Source organism: Salvelinus sp. IW2-2015, linkage group LG5 (assembly GCF_002910315.2).
Source record: "Salvelinus sp. IW2-2015 linkage group LG5, ASM291031v2, whole genome shotgun sequence".
NCBI classification, from domain to species: domain Eukaryota; kingdom Metazoa; phylum Chordata; class Actinopteri; order Salmoniformes; family Salmonidae; genus Salvelinus; species Salvelinus sp. IW2-2015.
The window spans coordinates 16,391,266-16,409,803 of record NC_036844.1 but is presented as its reverse complement, the minus strand read 5'-3'; the positions used below and the strand labels follow the sequence as shown (position 1 = coordinate 16,409,803).

Sequence of the window (18,538 nt, the reverse complement as noted above, 5' to 3'; positions counted from 1 at the left end):
CAGATTTGTCGGGATGATTGACCTGGTCACTTCTTGGTTCTCAGCTTTGGGAGAGGTTTTCTCTTCCCAACTGTTTATATTTGGGCTAAAGTACAGGTTTAGTCGAAGGGGTGTAGTTATTTTGCTTAATTTTGTGTTAGGGGCAGCTATAATTAGCAATATGGAAGACCCGAAAGAACAGTATTCGGGGACAGCCTATCACAAACTGGTTGACAATATTGATCTGTTTATGAGTATACGGGGTATTCAGAGTCTGTTGTGTTTAGTTACTGTGGAGGAGGATTTGGTGTTTTTAATTGATGTGTAACTATGGTTTTGTATGAGTTTTTATTGTGTTGTGGGTTCCCAGACCCAACTTGTAATCTTGCAACATAGGGAAACAGTGAATATTGAAAAAGGGGTTCCAATGCTGTACCTTCAGCACGTTTTCATCAGTGGACCTGCAGTTGGTGTAGTTGGTGACATCAGTGACGGAGCCGTCAGCCTCCACAGCCAGAGTCCTGACTGGGACAGACACCTTCTTAGCAGTCAGAACAGCTGTGTTCAGCACGTCACTGTCCTACAGGGGGCAAGACAGGACAGAGCGACCGTGTGAGGCAGGCAGGCAGATTATCATACAAATACATACACAAATTGGCATGTACTGTACATACACATGCATGCACCAATGCATGCCCACACACAATCACATGCACACACATGTCCTTGTACTGTTTATTGTGTTTAACTGCTAGGTATAACTTCTCAACATGAATAGACAAGTCAACGTTGATCCACGGCTGATGAAATCTCTCTTATAGCTCCATAACCTCTCTTTGAACATTGATTCAAAACAGTTTTCTTGACGTGATGCTCTCTAATAAAATGTCTTCCTAATCTAGGAGTTGTAGGGGTGGATACAGTGGCTGATGACTGTATGCCCTGGCTTGGTGTAGATTTAACTGAAGCACTCGCCAGATGTTGCGGCAGCCTGTCAGCCGTTCTAAACTCAGCAGCACAACAGCTGCTGACCGCGATTCAGAAAGGACAAGCTCTAGTTCTGCCTCTGAAAGTCACCCAAACCTAACTGACTATTTGTACAAACCTACTGTACTGAAGCAATTCCTATGGGATTTGTGGCACAAACACTGCTGTGAATGTGTAAAGTACTCACAAACGTAATGGAAGTGTGCTTGATTTCTGTCACAAGTATGCAGGTGGTATTAGCGTCTTCTGACAATCCAGATCTGTACTTAGTACATACTTAGGGAGACATTTTATAAATCAATATGCATTGTGGCTTCATTAAAAAGATGGTTCATTCCTACCTATGGTGAGCCGTTTGATCCTCTCAATGAACGTCGACTTCATTAACACTGACTGAGGGAGAGTGTGACCTGGGACAGAATTGATCAAAGCTAGAGGCCAAGGGAGCTGGCACTCAGCCGACACCCCCCTGACATCCCCTCTCCAGGGCTCTCCCAATCATTTACACACACGCTTTATTGTTCCTTTATCGCTTCCATAAAACATCAAACCCGATGAGAGAACAATAGAGGTAAAATTATGGTACACCCAGCCTACACTTAATTGCACATCCAGGGGAGTTTAATTCAACTCACAGTTAAGCTGCAGGGAGAATACAGTGGTGGTGTTACTGTTAATGCAGCTGCTGCTGTGCCATACAAACTGGCATACACAAAGATGTGCATGCACACATAGTAATAAAAATTGCACACACACACACACACACCCACACCACACACACACCACACACACACACACACACACACACACACACACACACACACACACACACACACACTCCTCACCATGACCAGTGGTGCCAGACCCACGTAGTCTCTCTGAGATGTATAGATCCTCATGACGCCGACATCCTTGATGTTTCCTGTCTCAAAACGCCATGTGATCATCTGGCTCTCTGATTGTTGATCAGTCAACTCCTTGGTCTCAAAGTCAAGCTGCAATACCTCCAACAGACCCCTGACAATCCTGGAATAGAGTTACATTCCCATTCTGCATTCTAATGATTTTCACAAAAGCATCCAATACAATGTTTCACAGCTCATGAATGGACATGAATGCTGCAATCAACAAGATCTAACATGCACATTCAAAGTCCCAGTGTTATTATAAAACGATGCTGTTTTAATCTACACTTTGGTTATACTGTAGTGTAGGTAAGTGTTGACAGTCATAGTTTGGGTATCATAGTTGTTCATGTTCCTCCAACCTAGCAGATATCAACATCACTTCAATGGTCATACCATTTAGCTATTTGATTTAGAATTTTAGGACCCCTGTATGAATAGAATAATAATTCGAAAAAAATATACAAATATTGAATTATTTACTACTATAGCCCATAGAAACACATTGAATAACACATTCACAAATGGCAAAATAGGGTTTGAAGTGTCTGTCTTATATCTAGGAGATATAAGAAAGCTCAGGAAATATATTTTATTTGGGACACATATTTATCCCCTTTTTTTTGTTGGTATAAAACTCCTTCCATACTTCCGGTACCGGGTTACCTTCAGACGAGTCCCGGAGAATAGCATCGTGTTCGTGAGAGTCTCATCTTTCCATAGAGTGATCATGTTAGCCTTAAGGCAAAACCATTCAGACGCTACAGATGTTTTTGTGAGAAGACCAATTTTCGGGACATTTCCTGGTCTGACAAACAGCGGTGTATCTGAAGGCGGATGCGGTGGATTGAGACACAGCCCATAAAAAAACCTGATATCTCTATCTTAAACGGATGGATTTTGATGGCCGCACAGGTAACTCAATCAACTCCTAAGGATTTTTAAATCAGTCAGAGCCTTGACAGCATCTCTAACGCTCAGATAGGGCCTTTAGATAGCTTTGCTCTACATTCACTTCTTTCTCAATAAAAGTGATTGGACAGGATTCTTGGTGGTTCATTGGGACCATTTTCACCATGATTCCACTCAATTACTACTAGACAGGAATGGAGGAGAAAAAAGTGTACATTTTCCCTCTGAGGGCTTTGGTGGTCACAGACTGTAAAGCTTCCTATCATCAGTTCCAGAGTGGGTGCATGGAGGGGTGGAAACCTCTGTCCACCCGCCTGGGTGTTCACTGGGTATTCACTAGTTAATACCGCTGCTGGGACTTGGAATATCTGGGCTCCTAATCTTCCCTGGAGCACGCCAGCCAGTGCTTAAGCCCGGATAACGCACTGATGATTACTGATGATTACAGATAAGTGGGTCGGACGGGCGGCACGCTGAGCCGGGTTGGAGTGTGTGTGTGTGTTTGTCTGAGGGGGAGAGCAAGTGCTGGGAGGTTGCTGGGCAGAGGTCTGTTTTACCATCTGGATCAGGTAGTGCTGTGATAGCAGCACACAATGTCCCATGTTGACGGTACATTTTTGATAATGTGACACGTGATGCTGTGTGATGCTGTGTGATGCTGTCCTCTAAAGCCAACATGTCCAGTCCATCAATAAATACTGTAGATGTGCATCTGTAAAGCATCACGTTACCTGGCCTGTTACAATTCTTCATGTGTCCATGAGAAAAAATTAAGTGTCATATACAGTATGGTGCCAACTTCTCAGAATGTTTTCAATTAAATACATACATGAATAATATAGCAACTCAAATCTATTGGCAGCAGTGACTTGTGTACATCACTTGAGTACATAGATCAAATGCCTTTAATGACAAAATAACAATTGACAAATGGACATGAGTTGTCACTAACAAGATGTGTCTGATATAAAGATGGGGGATTACAAGATCACATCACGAAGAAATATTCTAAACCAGGGGTATTCAACTCCTACCCAACGAGAGTGGTTCCCAAACGTTTTATAGTCCTGTACCCCTTCAAACACTCAACCTCCAGCTGTGCACTCTCAAATGTTGTTTTTTTGCCATCATTTAAACCCTGCCACACAGACACACTATTCGATGTTGCTCTTTATTTAGCCATCTTACATATACAACCTTATTTGTTCATCAAAAATTGTGAATAACTCACCACAGGTTAATGAGAAGGGTATGCTTTAAAGGATGCACATAACTCTGCAATGTTGGGTTGTATTGGAGAGAGTCTCAGTCTTAAATCATTTTCCACACACAGTCTGTGCCTGTATTTAGTTGTCATGCTAGTGAGGGCCGAGAATCCACTCTCAAATAGGTATGTGGTTGCAAAGGGCATCAGTGTCATTTGCCAAGGGGGAGGCAAGAAACTCTGAGTGCAGCCCTATCCAGAAATCTGGCATTGGCTTCTGATTAAATTCAATTTTCACAGAACTGCTTGTTGCAATTTCAATGAGGATCTCTTGTTCAGATATCGGTAAGTGTAGGCAGGGCATGAAAGGGATAACGAATCCAGTATTTTGTGTCGTCCGTTTCGGGAAAATACCTGCGTAATTGCTTACTCAGCTCACTCAGGTGCTTCGCTATATCACATTTGACATTGTCCGTAAGCTTGAGTTCATTTGCATACTAAAAATCATACAAGGATGGAAAGACTTGTGTGTTGTCCTAGTTCATGCAGACAGAAAAGAGCTCCAACATCTTAATCATAGCTTCATTGTTGTCCTGCACAGTGAATGTAGTTGCGGAGAGTCCCTGTAATCCTAGATTCAGATCATGCAGGTGAAAAAAAACATCACCCAGATAGGCCAGTCGTGTGAGATACTCGTCAACATGCAAGCGGTCAGACAAGTGCAAATGATGATCAGTAAAGAAAACTTTAAGCTCGTCACTCAATTAAAAATAACTTCTTTGACACTTGATAACCAGTATGTTGTAAAAGCGTTACATGGTCGCTGCCCATATCATTGCATAATGCAGAAAATACATGAGAGTTCAGGGGCCTTGCTTAAACAAAGATAACAATTTTCACTGTAGTGTCTTTCAAGCTGTCAGGCATTCCCTTGGCAGCAAGAACCTCTCGGTGGATGCTGCAGTGTACCCAAGTGGCGTCGGGAGCAACTGCTTGCACGCGCGTTACTACTATACTATGTCTCCCTGTCATGGCTTTTGCGCCATCAGTACAGATACCAACACATCTTGACCACCAAAGTCCATCTGATGTCAAAAAGCTGTCCAGTACAAAAAATATCCTCTCATGTTGTCCTCCTTAATTGACCCCCCATAAACATAACGGACATATACCAGGAGCTGTGCCAGGCCCGCCACGTCTGTTGACTCTTAGTTTCTAAATGTCTGCGCAAGAGTGAAGGTTTATCGTGAGAGAGTAACGGTTAATATGATTGGATGTTAATTATTTGACGAGGCTACCTGTATTTGACATTGTGTTGCTATTTCGCTAAACATTAGATGGTTAAATTTTTTGGGGGGCAGTGAAACTAGGCTAATCAGGCGAGAGAGAAAAACACACAAATGTATAGCCCCGTTGGAAAATATAAATGTACTGTTTGAAAATGTGAAGAGAAAAAGAAATCACATTTTTAAAATGTATTTAAAAAAAAAAGTGAATCACATTTTTATTTGGCGTACACCCGACAGCATTGCGCGTAGCCCTGGTAATAACTGCCCTACGAGGTCTGAAGCCTGCTAGTTTTGTGTTCTATCTGATAATGAATTGCACCTATCTGGTATCCCAGATCTAAAGAAGGCCCCGATTAGAGGAGAACAATGAAAAAATGCAGTGAACAGGCTTCGAGCTCCAGAGTTGAGTTTGAGGGTTTTATAGTGTTCATATTAACCCAGTTGATCCGTCCCCCACTGTGGTAGACAGCAGGAATACTAACGTTCTTGCTGATGTCATCATCATCTCAGAGTATTACAAACAACTGATTTGCGTTGTCAACTACTGTATGTTATTCCTTGTAGTTATAGGGCTGGTTTCCCAGGTCAAAGATTAGTCGTATAGTCTATTTCAATGAATATTGTTCATGGGGGAATACTTTTTTAGTCAGCACTAGGCTTGATCTCTGTCCGGGAAACCGGTGCATATTGCATAAGATTATAACTAGGGCCCAGAGTTTTGTCCTGACCACATGATCTCACCTGACCAGGGAAATCACCGGGTCCCATAATATATCTAATGTAAATCAGGGGAATTACTGCATAAAGCAAATAACTATGTCACATATACTGTATCTGTTAAAATAGTTCCCTAATGAGGTATTTGAATAGTCCCTTCAGTCTATTTACAATGAGAGTGATTCATCACAATGTAATATAGACCTGCTTCATACAATAACAGGCTGTCACAAAAATGCCATGAACACACCAACAAGGCAACTGATGAAATTCAATAGTTTTATTCCTCAAACAAAATTCTAGATTTGCAATTTGTTCCTTCTTCCTATTTTAACAGATGGGGTGGCAGATAGCCTAGTGGTTAGAGCGTTGAGCCAGTAACTGAAGGTTTGTGGATCGAATCCCCAAGCTGACAGATAAAAATCTATCGTTCTGCCCCTGAACAAAGCAGTTAACCCACTGTTCCTAGGCTGTCATTGTTAATAAGAATTTGTTCTTAACTGACTTGCCTAGTTAAATAAAGGTTCAAATAAATCATAATGTTTTATCAAGGAGAATTCTCAGAAATCTATAACAAACCTGTTTGTTTCTTCTACCCTTGTCTTTGACACGTGCTGTGCATCAACAATCGTACACTACTTATATCAGTCAGTGGTAACAGGACAGAGGATGGCCATTTAAGAAAGCAGAACATTTAGAGCTTTTAGAAATTTGGCAATCACTCAGTTTTGTAAGGAATAAGATGTTCAGAAACATTTGTTGTTTCATTCTTTTGAATTCAATAGAGGTTGGTTAGGAACTTCTCATTGTTGAACACCCACCTTTTCCCCATGGTGGTGCTTTTCCTCTGACACACTGCAGAGATGGTGTTTGCGCCCCCTCTGCCAGACTCCAGGGCGATGTCCCATAAGGCTGAGTCACTGGGCCTCGCTGTACTGAATGACATGCCCTTCCTCACTGTGGCTCTGGAACACACAGACACACAGTTACTGTAACACACACAGGTCAGTTGGCATACACACATACTGTACAAAAACAGGCTACTTGAGTTGATATCAACAGAATCTCCACCTATCTGTTTGAGTATTATTGACGCATGAGTATCTGCTGCAGGGGAGGTGGGTCACCTGAGAACCTCAGATAATGATAGAAGCCTGATGTACACTACATGACCAAAAGTATGTGGACACCTGCTCGTCGAACATCTCATTCCAAAATCATGGGCATTAATATGGAGTTGGTCCCCCCTTCGCTGCTGTAATAGAGACTACTCGTCTGGGAAGGCTTTCCACTAGATGTTGGAAAATTGCTGCGGGGACTTGCTTCCATTCAGCCACAAGAGCATTAGTGAGGTCGGGCACTGATGTTGGACGACATTTGGCATTGCGCATGGTGATCTTAGGCTTGTTTGCAGGCTGCTCAGCCATGGAAACCCATTTCATAAAGCTCCTGACGTACAGTTCTTGTGCTGACGTTGCTTCCAGAGGTAGTTTGGAACTTGGTAGTGAGTGTTGGAACCGATGACAGGCGATTTTAACGTGCTATGTGCATCAGCACTTGGCGGTCCTGTTCTGTAATCTTGTGTGGCCTACCACTTTGCGGCTGAGCCGTTGTTGCTCCTAGACGTTTCCACTTCACAATAACAGCACTTACAGTTGACCGGGGAAGCTCTAGAAGGGCAGATATTTGACAAACTGACTTTTAGGAAAGGTGGCATCCTATGATGGTGCCAAGTTAAAAGTCACTCTTCATTACGGTTCATTCTAATGCCATTGTTTGTCTATGGAGGTTGGTTGCACTGCTCTGCGCTCAGCATCTAAAGCTGCCTGGTTGGTGAAAGTTCCATTTGAAAGAAGATCAACATGTTATTACCACTGTTTGGCTGGTCTCTGTGTGTGTGTGTGTGTGTGTGTGTGTGTGTGTGTGTGTTGGTGGTGGTGTGTGTGTGTGTGTGTGGTGTGCGTGCGTGCGTGCGTGCTCTAATGAGGTGTGCTGAAAGACACATCGGAGAAGTGATGTTTACCTCCCTGCCTGCAAACCGAGAATCAGCAGGCACATCTTATTCCCATCAGCACTAGTTGCTTGCTGGGGAACCACTGATCATTTAATCTGCTGTGTGAATCATCCCGTCTATCTCTCCAGTCAACAGCAGTGCAGGAGCCCTCATTACACGCCTCTAAGGGTGGGAGGACCAGGCAGGGTGGCAGTACGAGGCCCTCATACAAACTCCCTAGGACGGGGTGACCCAGTGTGGGTAAAGAATGCTCTCTATGTCCTGACCATGGAGATCTTGTCATCAGACTTCCTGGGATGATTGAATAAGCATGTACAGTGCTGTGAAACAATATTTGCTCCTTTCTAATTCTCTCTACTTTTGCATATTTTTGATACTGAATGTTATCAGATCTTCAAGCAAAACCTAATATTTGATAGAGGGAACCTAAGTGAACAATGGCATACTTATTTCATAAACAAAGTTATGCAACACCCAATGTCCATGTGTGAAAAACCAATTGCCCCCTTACACTCAATAACTGGTTGAGCCATCTTAAACTGCAATGACTCCAACAAAACACTTCCTGTAGTTGTTGATCAGTCTCTCACATTGCTGTGGAGGAATTTTGGCCCACTCTTCCATGCCGAACAGAGATTTGTGGGTTTTCAAGCATGAACTGCTCGTTTAAAGTCATGCCACAACATCTCAATTGGGATTAAGTCTGGATTTTCACTAGGCCATTTCAAAACTTTCGATGTGTTTCTTTTTAGCCATTTTCATGTTGACTTGACTGTGTGTTTTGGATGATTGTCTTGCTGCATGACCCAGCTGCGCTTCAGCTTCAGCTTCAGCTCAAAGATGGATGGCCTGATATTCTCCTGTAGCACTCACATCGGTAGCCATGAAGTGCTTTGAAAGGCTGGTCATGGCTCATATCAACACCATCATCCCAAAAACCCTAGACCCACTCCAATTTGCATATCGCCCCATCAAACCCACAGATGTCACAATCTCAATCGCATTCCACACTGCCCTATCCCACCTGGAAAAAAGGAACACCTATGTGAGAATGCTGTTCATTGACTACAGCTCAATGTTCAATACTTAGTGATGAATGGTCCCTGGACACTTAAGGGACAGTTATGACGAGTGTGTTTCATTTGGTGATCTCATGAAGGACAGGAAACACACATAACGGTATCTCTTAAAGTGTATATTTCCCAGCTGTCAGGTTTACATCTAAATATTGTGAAAAGTATGTGAATAAACATGAAACTATTTGTGAAAAGATGTAATGTGATATTTACCTTGTGATGTGATATTTACCATGTGATATTTACCATGTGATATTTACCAACCTTAAATGACTTAAATGTACCTTCTAAACGAGAGTATGGATTTTCATATATACTGAAACGTGTAAAACCCACTCCTGATGAAATTCACACCAGACCACGCAAACCCCGGTAAGCTAAGGTTGCAAATGGTTGAATTTCTAAGACCAAAACATGCCGGGTGACGCTGGTGTGTGAAGTGGTTTTAAAACTACAAGGTGCCAAAGAGACACACGGTAAGCCGGATGTCTCGAATGGTTAAGACCTCTAGAAACTATAAGACTAGAAAACCATCCCACGTGGAGCATATGCTACACAGCTGTATATGGTTAAACTCTGAGACTATCGATTCACTACTGAATAAGTGAGAAACTCTAGACGACACAAATTACTAGTCTGAAGTTCGAAATTACGTAAATCTGGGACAAGAACACAGTCAACAGCTGAAACACAGTACTCTGAAGTACCCATTCTAACATCCACGAAATACTTTGATCTTAGGGGAAACGCAACCAGAGACTTTTCTGTCGACTCTCTCCAGCAGACGGACCGGATTCCAACAGAGAAGACAACAACGACATAGGTGCTGTAATATAAATTGCAATTTCTTTTCGAATGAGCTGTCGTTCATGTAAAGTGTTAGCAATTTCTATGAGTGTCGTAATCCTCTATGAGTTTCCTGCTCTTGAACTGCACACCCCTTTTCTTTTGTCTACCAAGCCATCATATCGGTTTTGTCCGCTAGGGACTTTTTCTTTGTATCATGTAGCAACCCAATGTACAATATCTACTGTGTATTTCCATGTATGTCTGTGATTTGATTAGTTAGTAAATCAATTATTAATCCAATTTGCAAATCGCTGATTCATAATTTATATTAGGGTTCGAGCAGATATCCAAGAATTTTACAACTTTCAGATGAGACTGATAGAAGGTAAAGAATAATTCATGATTGACTGCTTGTCACGATCGTCAACGGGACTGAGAGAGGACCAAGGCGCAGCGCGTGGAAAGTACATCTTCTTTTATTTTAAAGAAGGAAAAAACAAAACAACAAACAGAACAGACGACCGTGAAGCTATACAAAAATCAGTGCTGACACAAAACACTTCGACATAGACAATTCCCCACAAACAGCTAAAGCCTATGGTTGCCTTAAATATGGCTCCCAATCAGAGACAACAATAACCAGCTGTCTCTAATTGAGACCCAATTCAGGCAACCATAGACTTTCCTAGATACCTACACTCAACCATAGACACAGCTAGACTACTATACTAAACATAAACCCAACTACTCTAATAAACCCCCTAAACCTTACAACCACCCTAGACACTACAAAAAACACATACATTCCCCATGTCACACCCTGACCTAACTAAAATAATTAAGAAAACAAAGAATACTAAGGCCAGGGCGTGACATAACCCCCCCCTTAAGGTGCGAACTCCGGGCGCACCAGCACATAGTCTAGGGAGGGTCTGGGGTGGCGTCCGTCCACGGCGGCGGCTCCGGCACTGGTCGTGGTCCCCCCCCACCTAGTCACTACCCGCTTTCTTAACCCCACTGGAATAAGGGGCAGCACCGGACTAAGAGGCAGCACTGGACTAAGGGGCAGCACCGGACTAAGGGGCAGTACCGGCCTAAGGGGCAGCACCAGGATAAGGGGCAGCACCAGGATAAGGGGCAGCCCCAGGATAAGGGGCAGCTCCGGACTGAGGTACGGCAGCTCCGGACTGAAGGGCAGCACCGGACTGAAGGGCAGCACCGGACTGAATGGCGGATCCTGGCTGGCTTGCTCTGGCGGATCCTGGCTGGCCGGCTCTGGCGGTCCTGGCTGGCCGCTCTGGCGGATCTGGCTGGCGGCTCTGGCGGATCCTGGCTGGCCGGCTCTGGCGGATCCTGGCTGGACGGCTCTGGCGGATCCTGGCTGGACGGCTCTGGCGGATCTGGCTGGACGGCTCATGCTGGCTGAGGATCTGGCTGCTCATGGCTGGCTGACGGATCTGGCTGCTCATGCTGGCTGACGGATCTGGCTGCTCATGGCTGGCTGACGGATCTGGCTGCTCATGGCTGGCTGACGGATCTGGCTGCTCATGGCTGGCTGACGGATCTGGCTGCTCATGGCTGGCTGACGGATCTGGCTGCTCATGGCTGGCTGACGGATCTGGCTGCTCATGGCTGGCTGACGGATCTGGCTGCTCATGGCTGCTACGATCTGGCTGCGGCTGGCTGGCGGATCTGGCTGCTCATGGCTGGCTGGCGGCTCTGGCAGATCCTGTCTGGCTGGCGGCTCTGGCAGATCCTGTCTGGTTGGCGGCTCTGGCAGATCCTGACTGACGAACGGCTCTAGCGGCTCCTGACTGACGAACGGCTCTGACGGCTCGGGACAGACGGGCGGCTCTAATGGCTCGGGACAGACGGATGGCTCAGATGGCACTGGGCAGACGGATGGCTCAGATGGCGCTGGGGAGACGGATGGCTCAGATGGCGCTGGGGAGACGGATGGCTCAGATGGCGCTATGGAGACGGATGGCGCTATGGAGACGGATGGCTCAGATGGCGCTATGGAGACGGATGGCTCAGATGGCGCTGGGGAGACGGATGGCTCTGGCCGGATAAGGCGCACTGTGACCTGGTGCGTGGTGCCGGAACTGAAGGCACCGTGGGACACAGACACATTTCAGGCTAGTGCGGGGAGCAGGGACAGGGCACACTGACCTCTCAAGCGCACTATAGGCCTTGCGGGTCGTGGCTCGGGCACTGGTGGTACCGGGCTAAGGGCACGCACCTCAGGGCGAGTGCGGGGAGAAAGAACAGTGTGTAAGGACTCTGGAGACGCACAGGTGGCTTAGTGCGTGGTGCCGGAACTGGAGGCACTGGGCTGGAGACACGCACCACAGGAAGAGTGCGTGGAGGAGGAACAGGGCTCTGAAGACGCACTGGAAGCCTGGTGCGTGGTGTAGGCACTGGTGGTACTGGGCTGGGGCGGGGGTAGCGCCGGAAATACCGGACCGTGCAGGCGTACTGGCTCCCTTGAGCATTGAGCCTGCCCAACCTTACCTGGTTGAATGCTCCCCGTCGCCCGCCCAGTGCGGGGAGGTGGAATAACCCGCACCGGGCTATGTAGGCGAACCTGGGACACCATGCGTAAGGCTGGTGCCATGTAAGCCGGCCCGAGGAGACGCACTGGAGACCAGACGCGTTGAGCCGGCCTCATGACACCTGGCTCAATGCCCATCTAGCCCTACCAGTGGGGGAGGTGGAATAACCCGCACCGGGCTATGCACACGTACAGGAGACACCGTGCGCTCTACTGCGTAACACGGCGTCTGCCCGTACTCCCGCTCTCCACGGTTAGCCTGGGAAGTGGGCGCAGGTCTCCTACCTGCCCTTGGCCCACTACCTCTTAGCCCCCCCCCCAAGACATTTTTGGGGTTTCTTCTCAGGCTTCCTTGCTAGCCGCGTACCTTCATATCTGCGGTTCCTCTCTCCCGTTGCCTCCGCTCTCCTAAGCGCCTCCAGCTGTTCCCATGGGAGGCGATCCCTTCCAGCCAGGATCTCCTCCCATGTGTAGCAACCCCTGCCGTTTAATACGTCCTCCATGTCCATTCCTGTTTATTAGTCCACTGCTCGAACTTGCGCTGCTTGGTTCTGGATTGGTGGGTGGTTCTGTAACGGCTTTCCTCCTCCTCTTCATCAAAGAGGAGGAGCAGGGATTGAACCAAAATGCAGCGTTGTGTGATGACATAATTTATTTACACAAGACGAAAAAACGAACTATACTTGAATAATTAACAAAACAAATAAACGATGTAGACAGACCTGGACGACGAACTTACATGAAACACGAAGAACGCAATAACAGGAAAACTGACTACATAAAACGAACGAACAAACAAAACCGAAAACAGTCCCGTGTGGCGTAACATACAGACACTGACACAGGAGACATTCCCCACAAACAGCTAAAGCCTATGGTTGCCTTAAATATGGCTCCCAATCAGAGACAACAATAACCAGCTGTCTCTAATTGAGACCCAATTCAGGCAACCATAGACTTTCCTAGATACCTACACTCAACCATAGACACAGCTAGACTACTATACTAAACATAAACCCAACTACTCTAATAAACCCCCTAAACCTTACAACCACCCTAGACACTACAAAAAACACATACATTCCCCATGTCACACCCTGACCTAACTAAAATAATTAAGAAAACAAAGAATACTAAGGCCAGGGCGTGACACTGCTATTGATATAAAAGATCTTCAGATCTTTAAGAGTGGATTCGGGACATAGCCCTCTCTATAAACGAATGATTCCGTGGTGCCCCGGATTCCTAATGAGTTAGTTATTGCCTGATTAATTTAATCAAATAATTCAACGTTAGGTAATCGATTTGAAAATAGCATGTCATCACAAATAGTAAAGACATGACAACTTATTGATGAAGCCGATGACTGAGGTGTTATACTCCTCAATGCCATTGGATGAATCCCAGAACATATTCCAGTCTGTGCTAGCAAAACAGTCCTGTAGTGTAGCATCCGCCTCGTCTGACCACTTCCGTATTGAGCGAGTCACTGGTATTTCCTGCTTTAGTTTTTGCTTGTAAGCAGGAATCAGGAGGATAGAATTATGGTCAGATTTGCCAGATGTACATCACTGGGGCCAAGCTTCCTGCCATCCAGGACCTATATACTAGGCGGTGTCAGAGGAAAGCCCATAAACGTGTCAGAGACTCCAGTCACCCAAGTCATAGACTGTTTTCTCTGCTACCGCACGGCAAGTGGTACCAGAGCGCCAAGTACAAAAGGCTCCGTAACAGCTTCTACCCTCAAGTCATAAGACTGCTGAACAATTAATCAAATGGCCACCGGACTATTACTTTGACCCACACCCTCCATTTCTTTGTACACTGCTGCTACTCGCTGTTTATTATCTATGCATAGTCACTTCACCCCTACCTACATGTACAAATGACCTCAACTAACCTGTACCCCCGCACACTGACTCGGTAGCTGTACCACCTGTATATAGCCTCGTTATTGCTATGTTATTGTGTTATTTTTATTATTATTGTTATTATTATATGTTTTTTTACTTTATTTGGTAAATATTTTCTTAACTCTTCTTGAACTGCAATGTTGGTTAAAGGCTTGTAAGTAAGCATTTCACAGTAAGGTCTACACTTGTATTTGCCGCATGTCACAAATAAAGTTTAATTTGATTTGATTTGAAAGCTCATCACCAAGCTAAGGGCCCTGGGATTAAACAKTTCCCTCTGCAACTAGATCCTGGACTTCCTGACGGACCGCCCCCAGGTGGTAAGGGTAGGCAACAACACATCTGGCACGCTGATCCTCAACACGGGGGCCCCTCAGGTGTGTATGCTTAGTCTCCTCCTGTACTCCCTGTTCACCCACGACTGCGTGGCCAAGCACGACTCCAAAACCATCATTAAGTTAGCTGACGACACAACAGTGGTAGGCCTGATCACCGACAACAATGAGACAGCCTATAGGGAGGAGGTCCGAGACCTGGCAGTGTGGTGCCATGACAACAACCTCTCCCTCAATTAGAGGAAGACAATTGAGCTGATTGTGGACTACAGGAAAAGGAGGGCCGAACATGCCCCCATTCACATCGACGGGGCTGTAGTGGAGCGGGTCATGAGTTTCAAGTTCCTTGGTGTCCACATCACCAACAAACTATCATGGTCCAAACACACCAAGACAGTCGTGAAGAGGGCACGACAACACCTTTTCCCCCTCAGGAGACTGAAAAGATTTGGCATGGGTCCACAGAGCCTCAAAAAGTTTTACAGCTGCACCGTCGAGGGCATCCTGACCGATTGCATTACCGCCTGGTATGGCAACTGCTCGGCATCCGACGGTAAGGTGCTACAGAGGGTATTGCCTACCTCCCAGTACATCACTGGGGCCAATCTTCCTGCCATCCAGGACCTATATACTAGGAGGTGTCAGAGGAAGGTCCCAAAAATTGTCAAAAACTCCAGTCACCCAAGTCATAGACTGTTCTCTCTGCTACAGCACGGCAAGCGGTACCGGAGCACCAAGTCTAGGTCCCCCCCCCCCACCACCACATAGTTTTTACACTGCTGTTACACGCTGTTTATTATCTATGCATAGTCACTTTATCCCTACCTACATGTACAAATTACCTCGACTAACCTGTACCCCCGCACATTGACGGCAGGTAGACTATTGGTTAGAGCATTGGGCCAGTAACCGAAAGGTTGCTAGATTGAATCCCCGAGCTGACAAGGTAAAAATCTGTCATTCTGCCCCTGAACAAGGCAGTTAACTCACTGTTCCTAGGCCATAATTGTAAATAAGAATTTGTTCTTAATTGACTTGCCTAGTTAAAAAAAGGTTAAATAAAATAAAAAATTTACTCTGTACCCAGAACCCCCTGTATATAGCCTCGTTATTGTTATTTTATTGTGACTTTTATTTTTTACTTTAATTTATTTAGTAAATATTTTCTTAACTCTGTGTCTTGAACTGCATTGCTGCTTAGGGGCATGTAAGTTAGCATTTCACGGTAAGGTCTACTACACCTGTTGTATTCGGCGCATGTGACAAATCAAATTTGATATGATTTGATAATTCTCTGATACAGAGCAGAAATCATGGTTACGGCAAGTCGTCCAGGTCCTGAGGCAGCAAAGCATCCCCAAACCATCACACTACCACCACCACCATGCTTGACAATTGGTATAAGGTTCTTACTGTGGAATACATTGTTTGGTTTTTGCCAGGAATAATGGTACCCATGTCTTCCAAAAAGTTATACTTTGGACTCATCTGTCCATAGAACATTCTTCCAGGAGTCTTGATGATCATCCAGGTGCTTCCTGGTGCTTTTTGGCAAACTTCAGTCAACTTTTTGGACGAGATGTATCCCATTATGTCTGGTGAAAACCAAACACTGCATGCCACAGTAAGAACCTAGGGGAGGTTCAGGACCTGGACGTCGGCACTGTATGTGGGGTTGGGTACAAGGAGTACAAGGAATCAAAGTAAGTCTTTAATCTTGTGTATGCGTGTGAGATATACCCGATATAACCTAAATGTATGTCAATCTGTCCACTACAGTATATACATTTGCAATATATGTTTAATGTGATGTAATACATATAGTAATCTGTGTGTTTCTCTTTGCGTGAAAACATACAAGCTTATTTATATGGAGTGATTCTGTCCTGGCCGAGTCTGGGCTGACTGAGTTTGTATCCCAAATGGCACCCTATTCCCTATGTAGTGCAGTACTTTTGACCAGGCCCATTTGTCTCCGTCATTGTGTGTGTGTGTATCTAAATGGTCATTGTGTGTGTGTGTGTGTGTGGTGTGGTGTGTCGTGTGTGTGTGTGTGTGTGTGTGTGTGCGTGTGTGGTGTGGTGTGTGTGTGTGTGTGTGTGGTGTGTGTGTGTGTGTGTGTGGTGTGGTGTTGGTTGTGTGTGTGTGTGTGTGTGTGTGTGTCTAAATGGAGAAGTGCCTGTAACATTGTTTCTTAATCAGGCCCGTTGATTGTGTGGCCTAAGGAAGCACTAATCTCCTCTCCTTTTGGGTTTCTTCCAGCTGTGCAACATGGCCCTGGAGCTCTCTCCGCTCTGCCTTAAGCTTTTTTCGACTCAATCCATAGGCCCGACAGCTTGTCTGTTCCTCCCAGCGAACATAAAGGCTTAGAGAGGGGACAGAACAGAACAGGGACACACGAGACTTCAAGGCGTGGGAGGAGACCTAGTGATAGATTTTGAAGGCCGACCAGGGGCTGCCTGGAAGTAGAATTTAGTCAAAACCACCATAGCAATGTTTACGCAGTCAGTGTCTTTTTTACAAATCCCTACTTGTACATATTTATTACACTGAGAACTGGAGGCCAATACATGTGAGAGCAGTCTAGTTAATATAATACTTGTCTAAATAAAGTAAAGTAATATGGAGTGGCACATCTTCCATCAGCGAGATAAAGGTCACTGATCTATCGCTCTCATCTATCTCAACAGAAATAAAATACCTTTCCAAGAAAAGATGATTAAATCATGATTATTTGTCAGAACCCATCAGGATTAAAAGGTGACAGGAAAAGATGTCCCTGTTTTTCCAAACCTTTCTACAACAATACAACAGCTAAATACATCATAAAATGATCTGCAATAATATTTTGGTCAGGGTAGATTCTGTATCCTTGATATAACACTAAAATAGGTATGGCTACCTGTCAACTTGCTCTATTGAAATTCTTGGAAAATGTTAAAAGTTGTCTGATTTTAGTGCACAATTTCACACATTTCTGAGCTCACATGCTCAATATTGTACTGTTGAACAATCAGAACTCTATTTTACATTTGATCCAGCTATTTCAAAGTAGTTTTCATTTTTCACTTGTGTTGCACTAGCTAGGTTTCGATCCAATTGGCGACAGATTTTCATGCGAATAATCTAGAATATAAAATATGCACATTTTCCCACCAGTGGTGTGTGTCCACCAAATTGACTTTTAGTGGATGAAAAGCAGTGCATGGCGACGTAGTGCACACAAAATGTACTTAAGTTTTCATGTGCCGAATAAAAATCTAAAGTTTAATATGTTTCCATTTCATTTTCAACTCTACTTACAGTTTTGTAACAAAAACTGTTGCGTTAAAAAACAAATGTGCGCACCCTGGTCTTGGCTAGTGTGCTCTAGACAACAGCTCGCAGATATAATGAGGTTAGGCTGTGCGGGTAGGCTAGTCTACATAATGAGATTATTGTGGATAAGAGCAAGAATATTTGTATTTGTCAAAAGGCTGTGAAGCTTCGATCATCATGTCACCAGAAGACCCTCAATATTTATTGGAAAGGAGCATCTAGATCACAGTTCACTTTCACCACCCTGTGATGTTCATCGTAACTTATTTAAATTGCATTGTTTCTCAAGTCGCAGCGGGAGGACACACCATCACCGCGTTAATCCAAGTTAATTTTGAGATGATGGCTATTATATCAATATTGGCACATATAGGACTGTTATTATATCACTATTTGCGCATAAAGGAGTTTTCACTGCCATTTCCCGCATAATTCATTTTACCGACACAAAAAGATTCCACCATGTCCAAATGATTGTACCGAAACGTCCTGTTTCCATCACAGCTGTCGTGATATTTTTTAAATGTTATGACTTTACTCACATAA

General features: G+C 44.8%; 1 protein-coding gene across 1 annotated transcript in view; it reads right to left on the bottom strand.

Annotated features, from left to right (window-relative positions):
• The window catches only part of LOC111963976 (transmembrane protein 132D), a 50,459-nt gene that overhangs the window by 11,624 nt on the left and 20,297 nt on the right, over positions 1-18,538 (bottom strand). The window contains exons 3-5 of the mRNA XM_023987590.1: positions 6,815-6,958; positions 1,812-1,992; positions 416-559 (exon numbers count right to left, since the gene is read on the bottom strand). Of these exons, the coding sequence (XP_023843358.1) occupies positions 416-559; positions 1,812-1,992; positions 6,815-6,958 (469 nt within the window). The remainder of the gene's footprint in view (positions 1-415; positions 560-1,811; positions 1,993-6,814; positions 6,959-18,538) is intronic.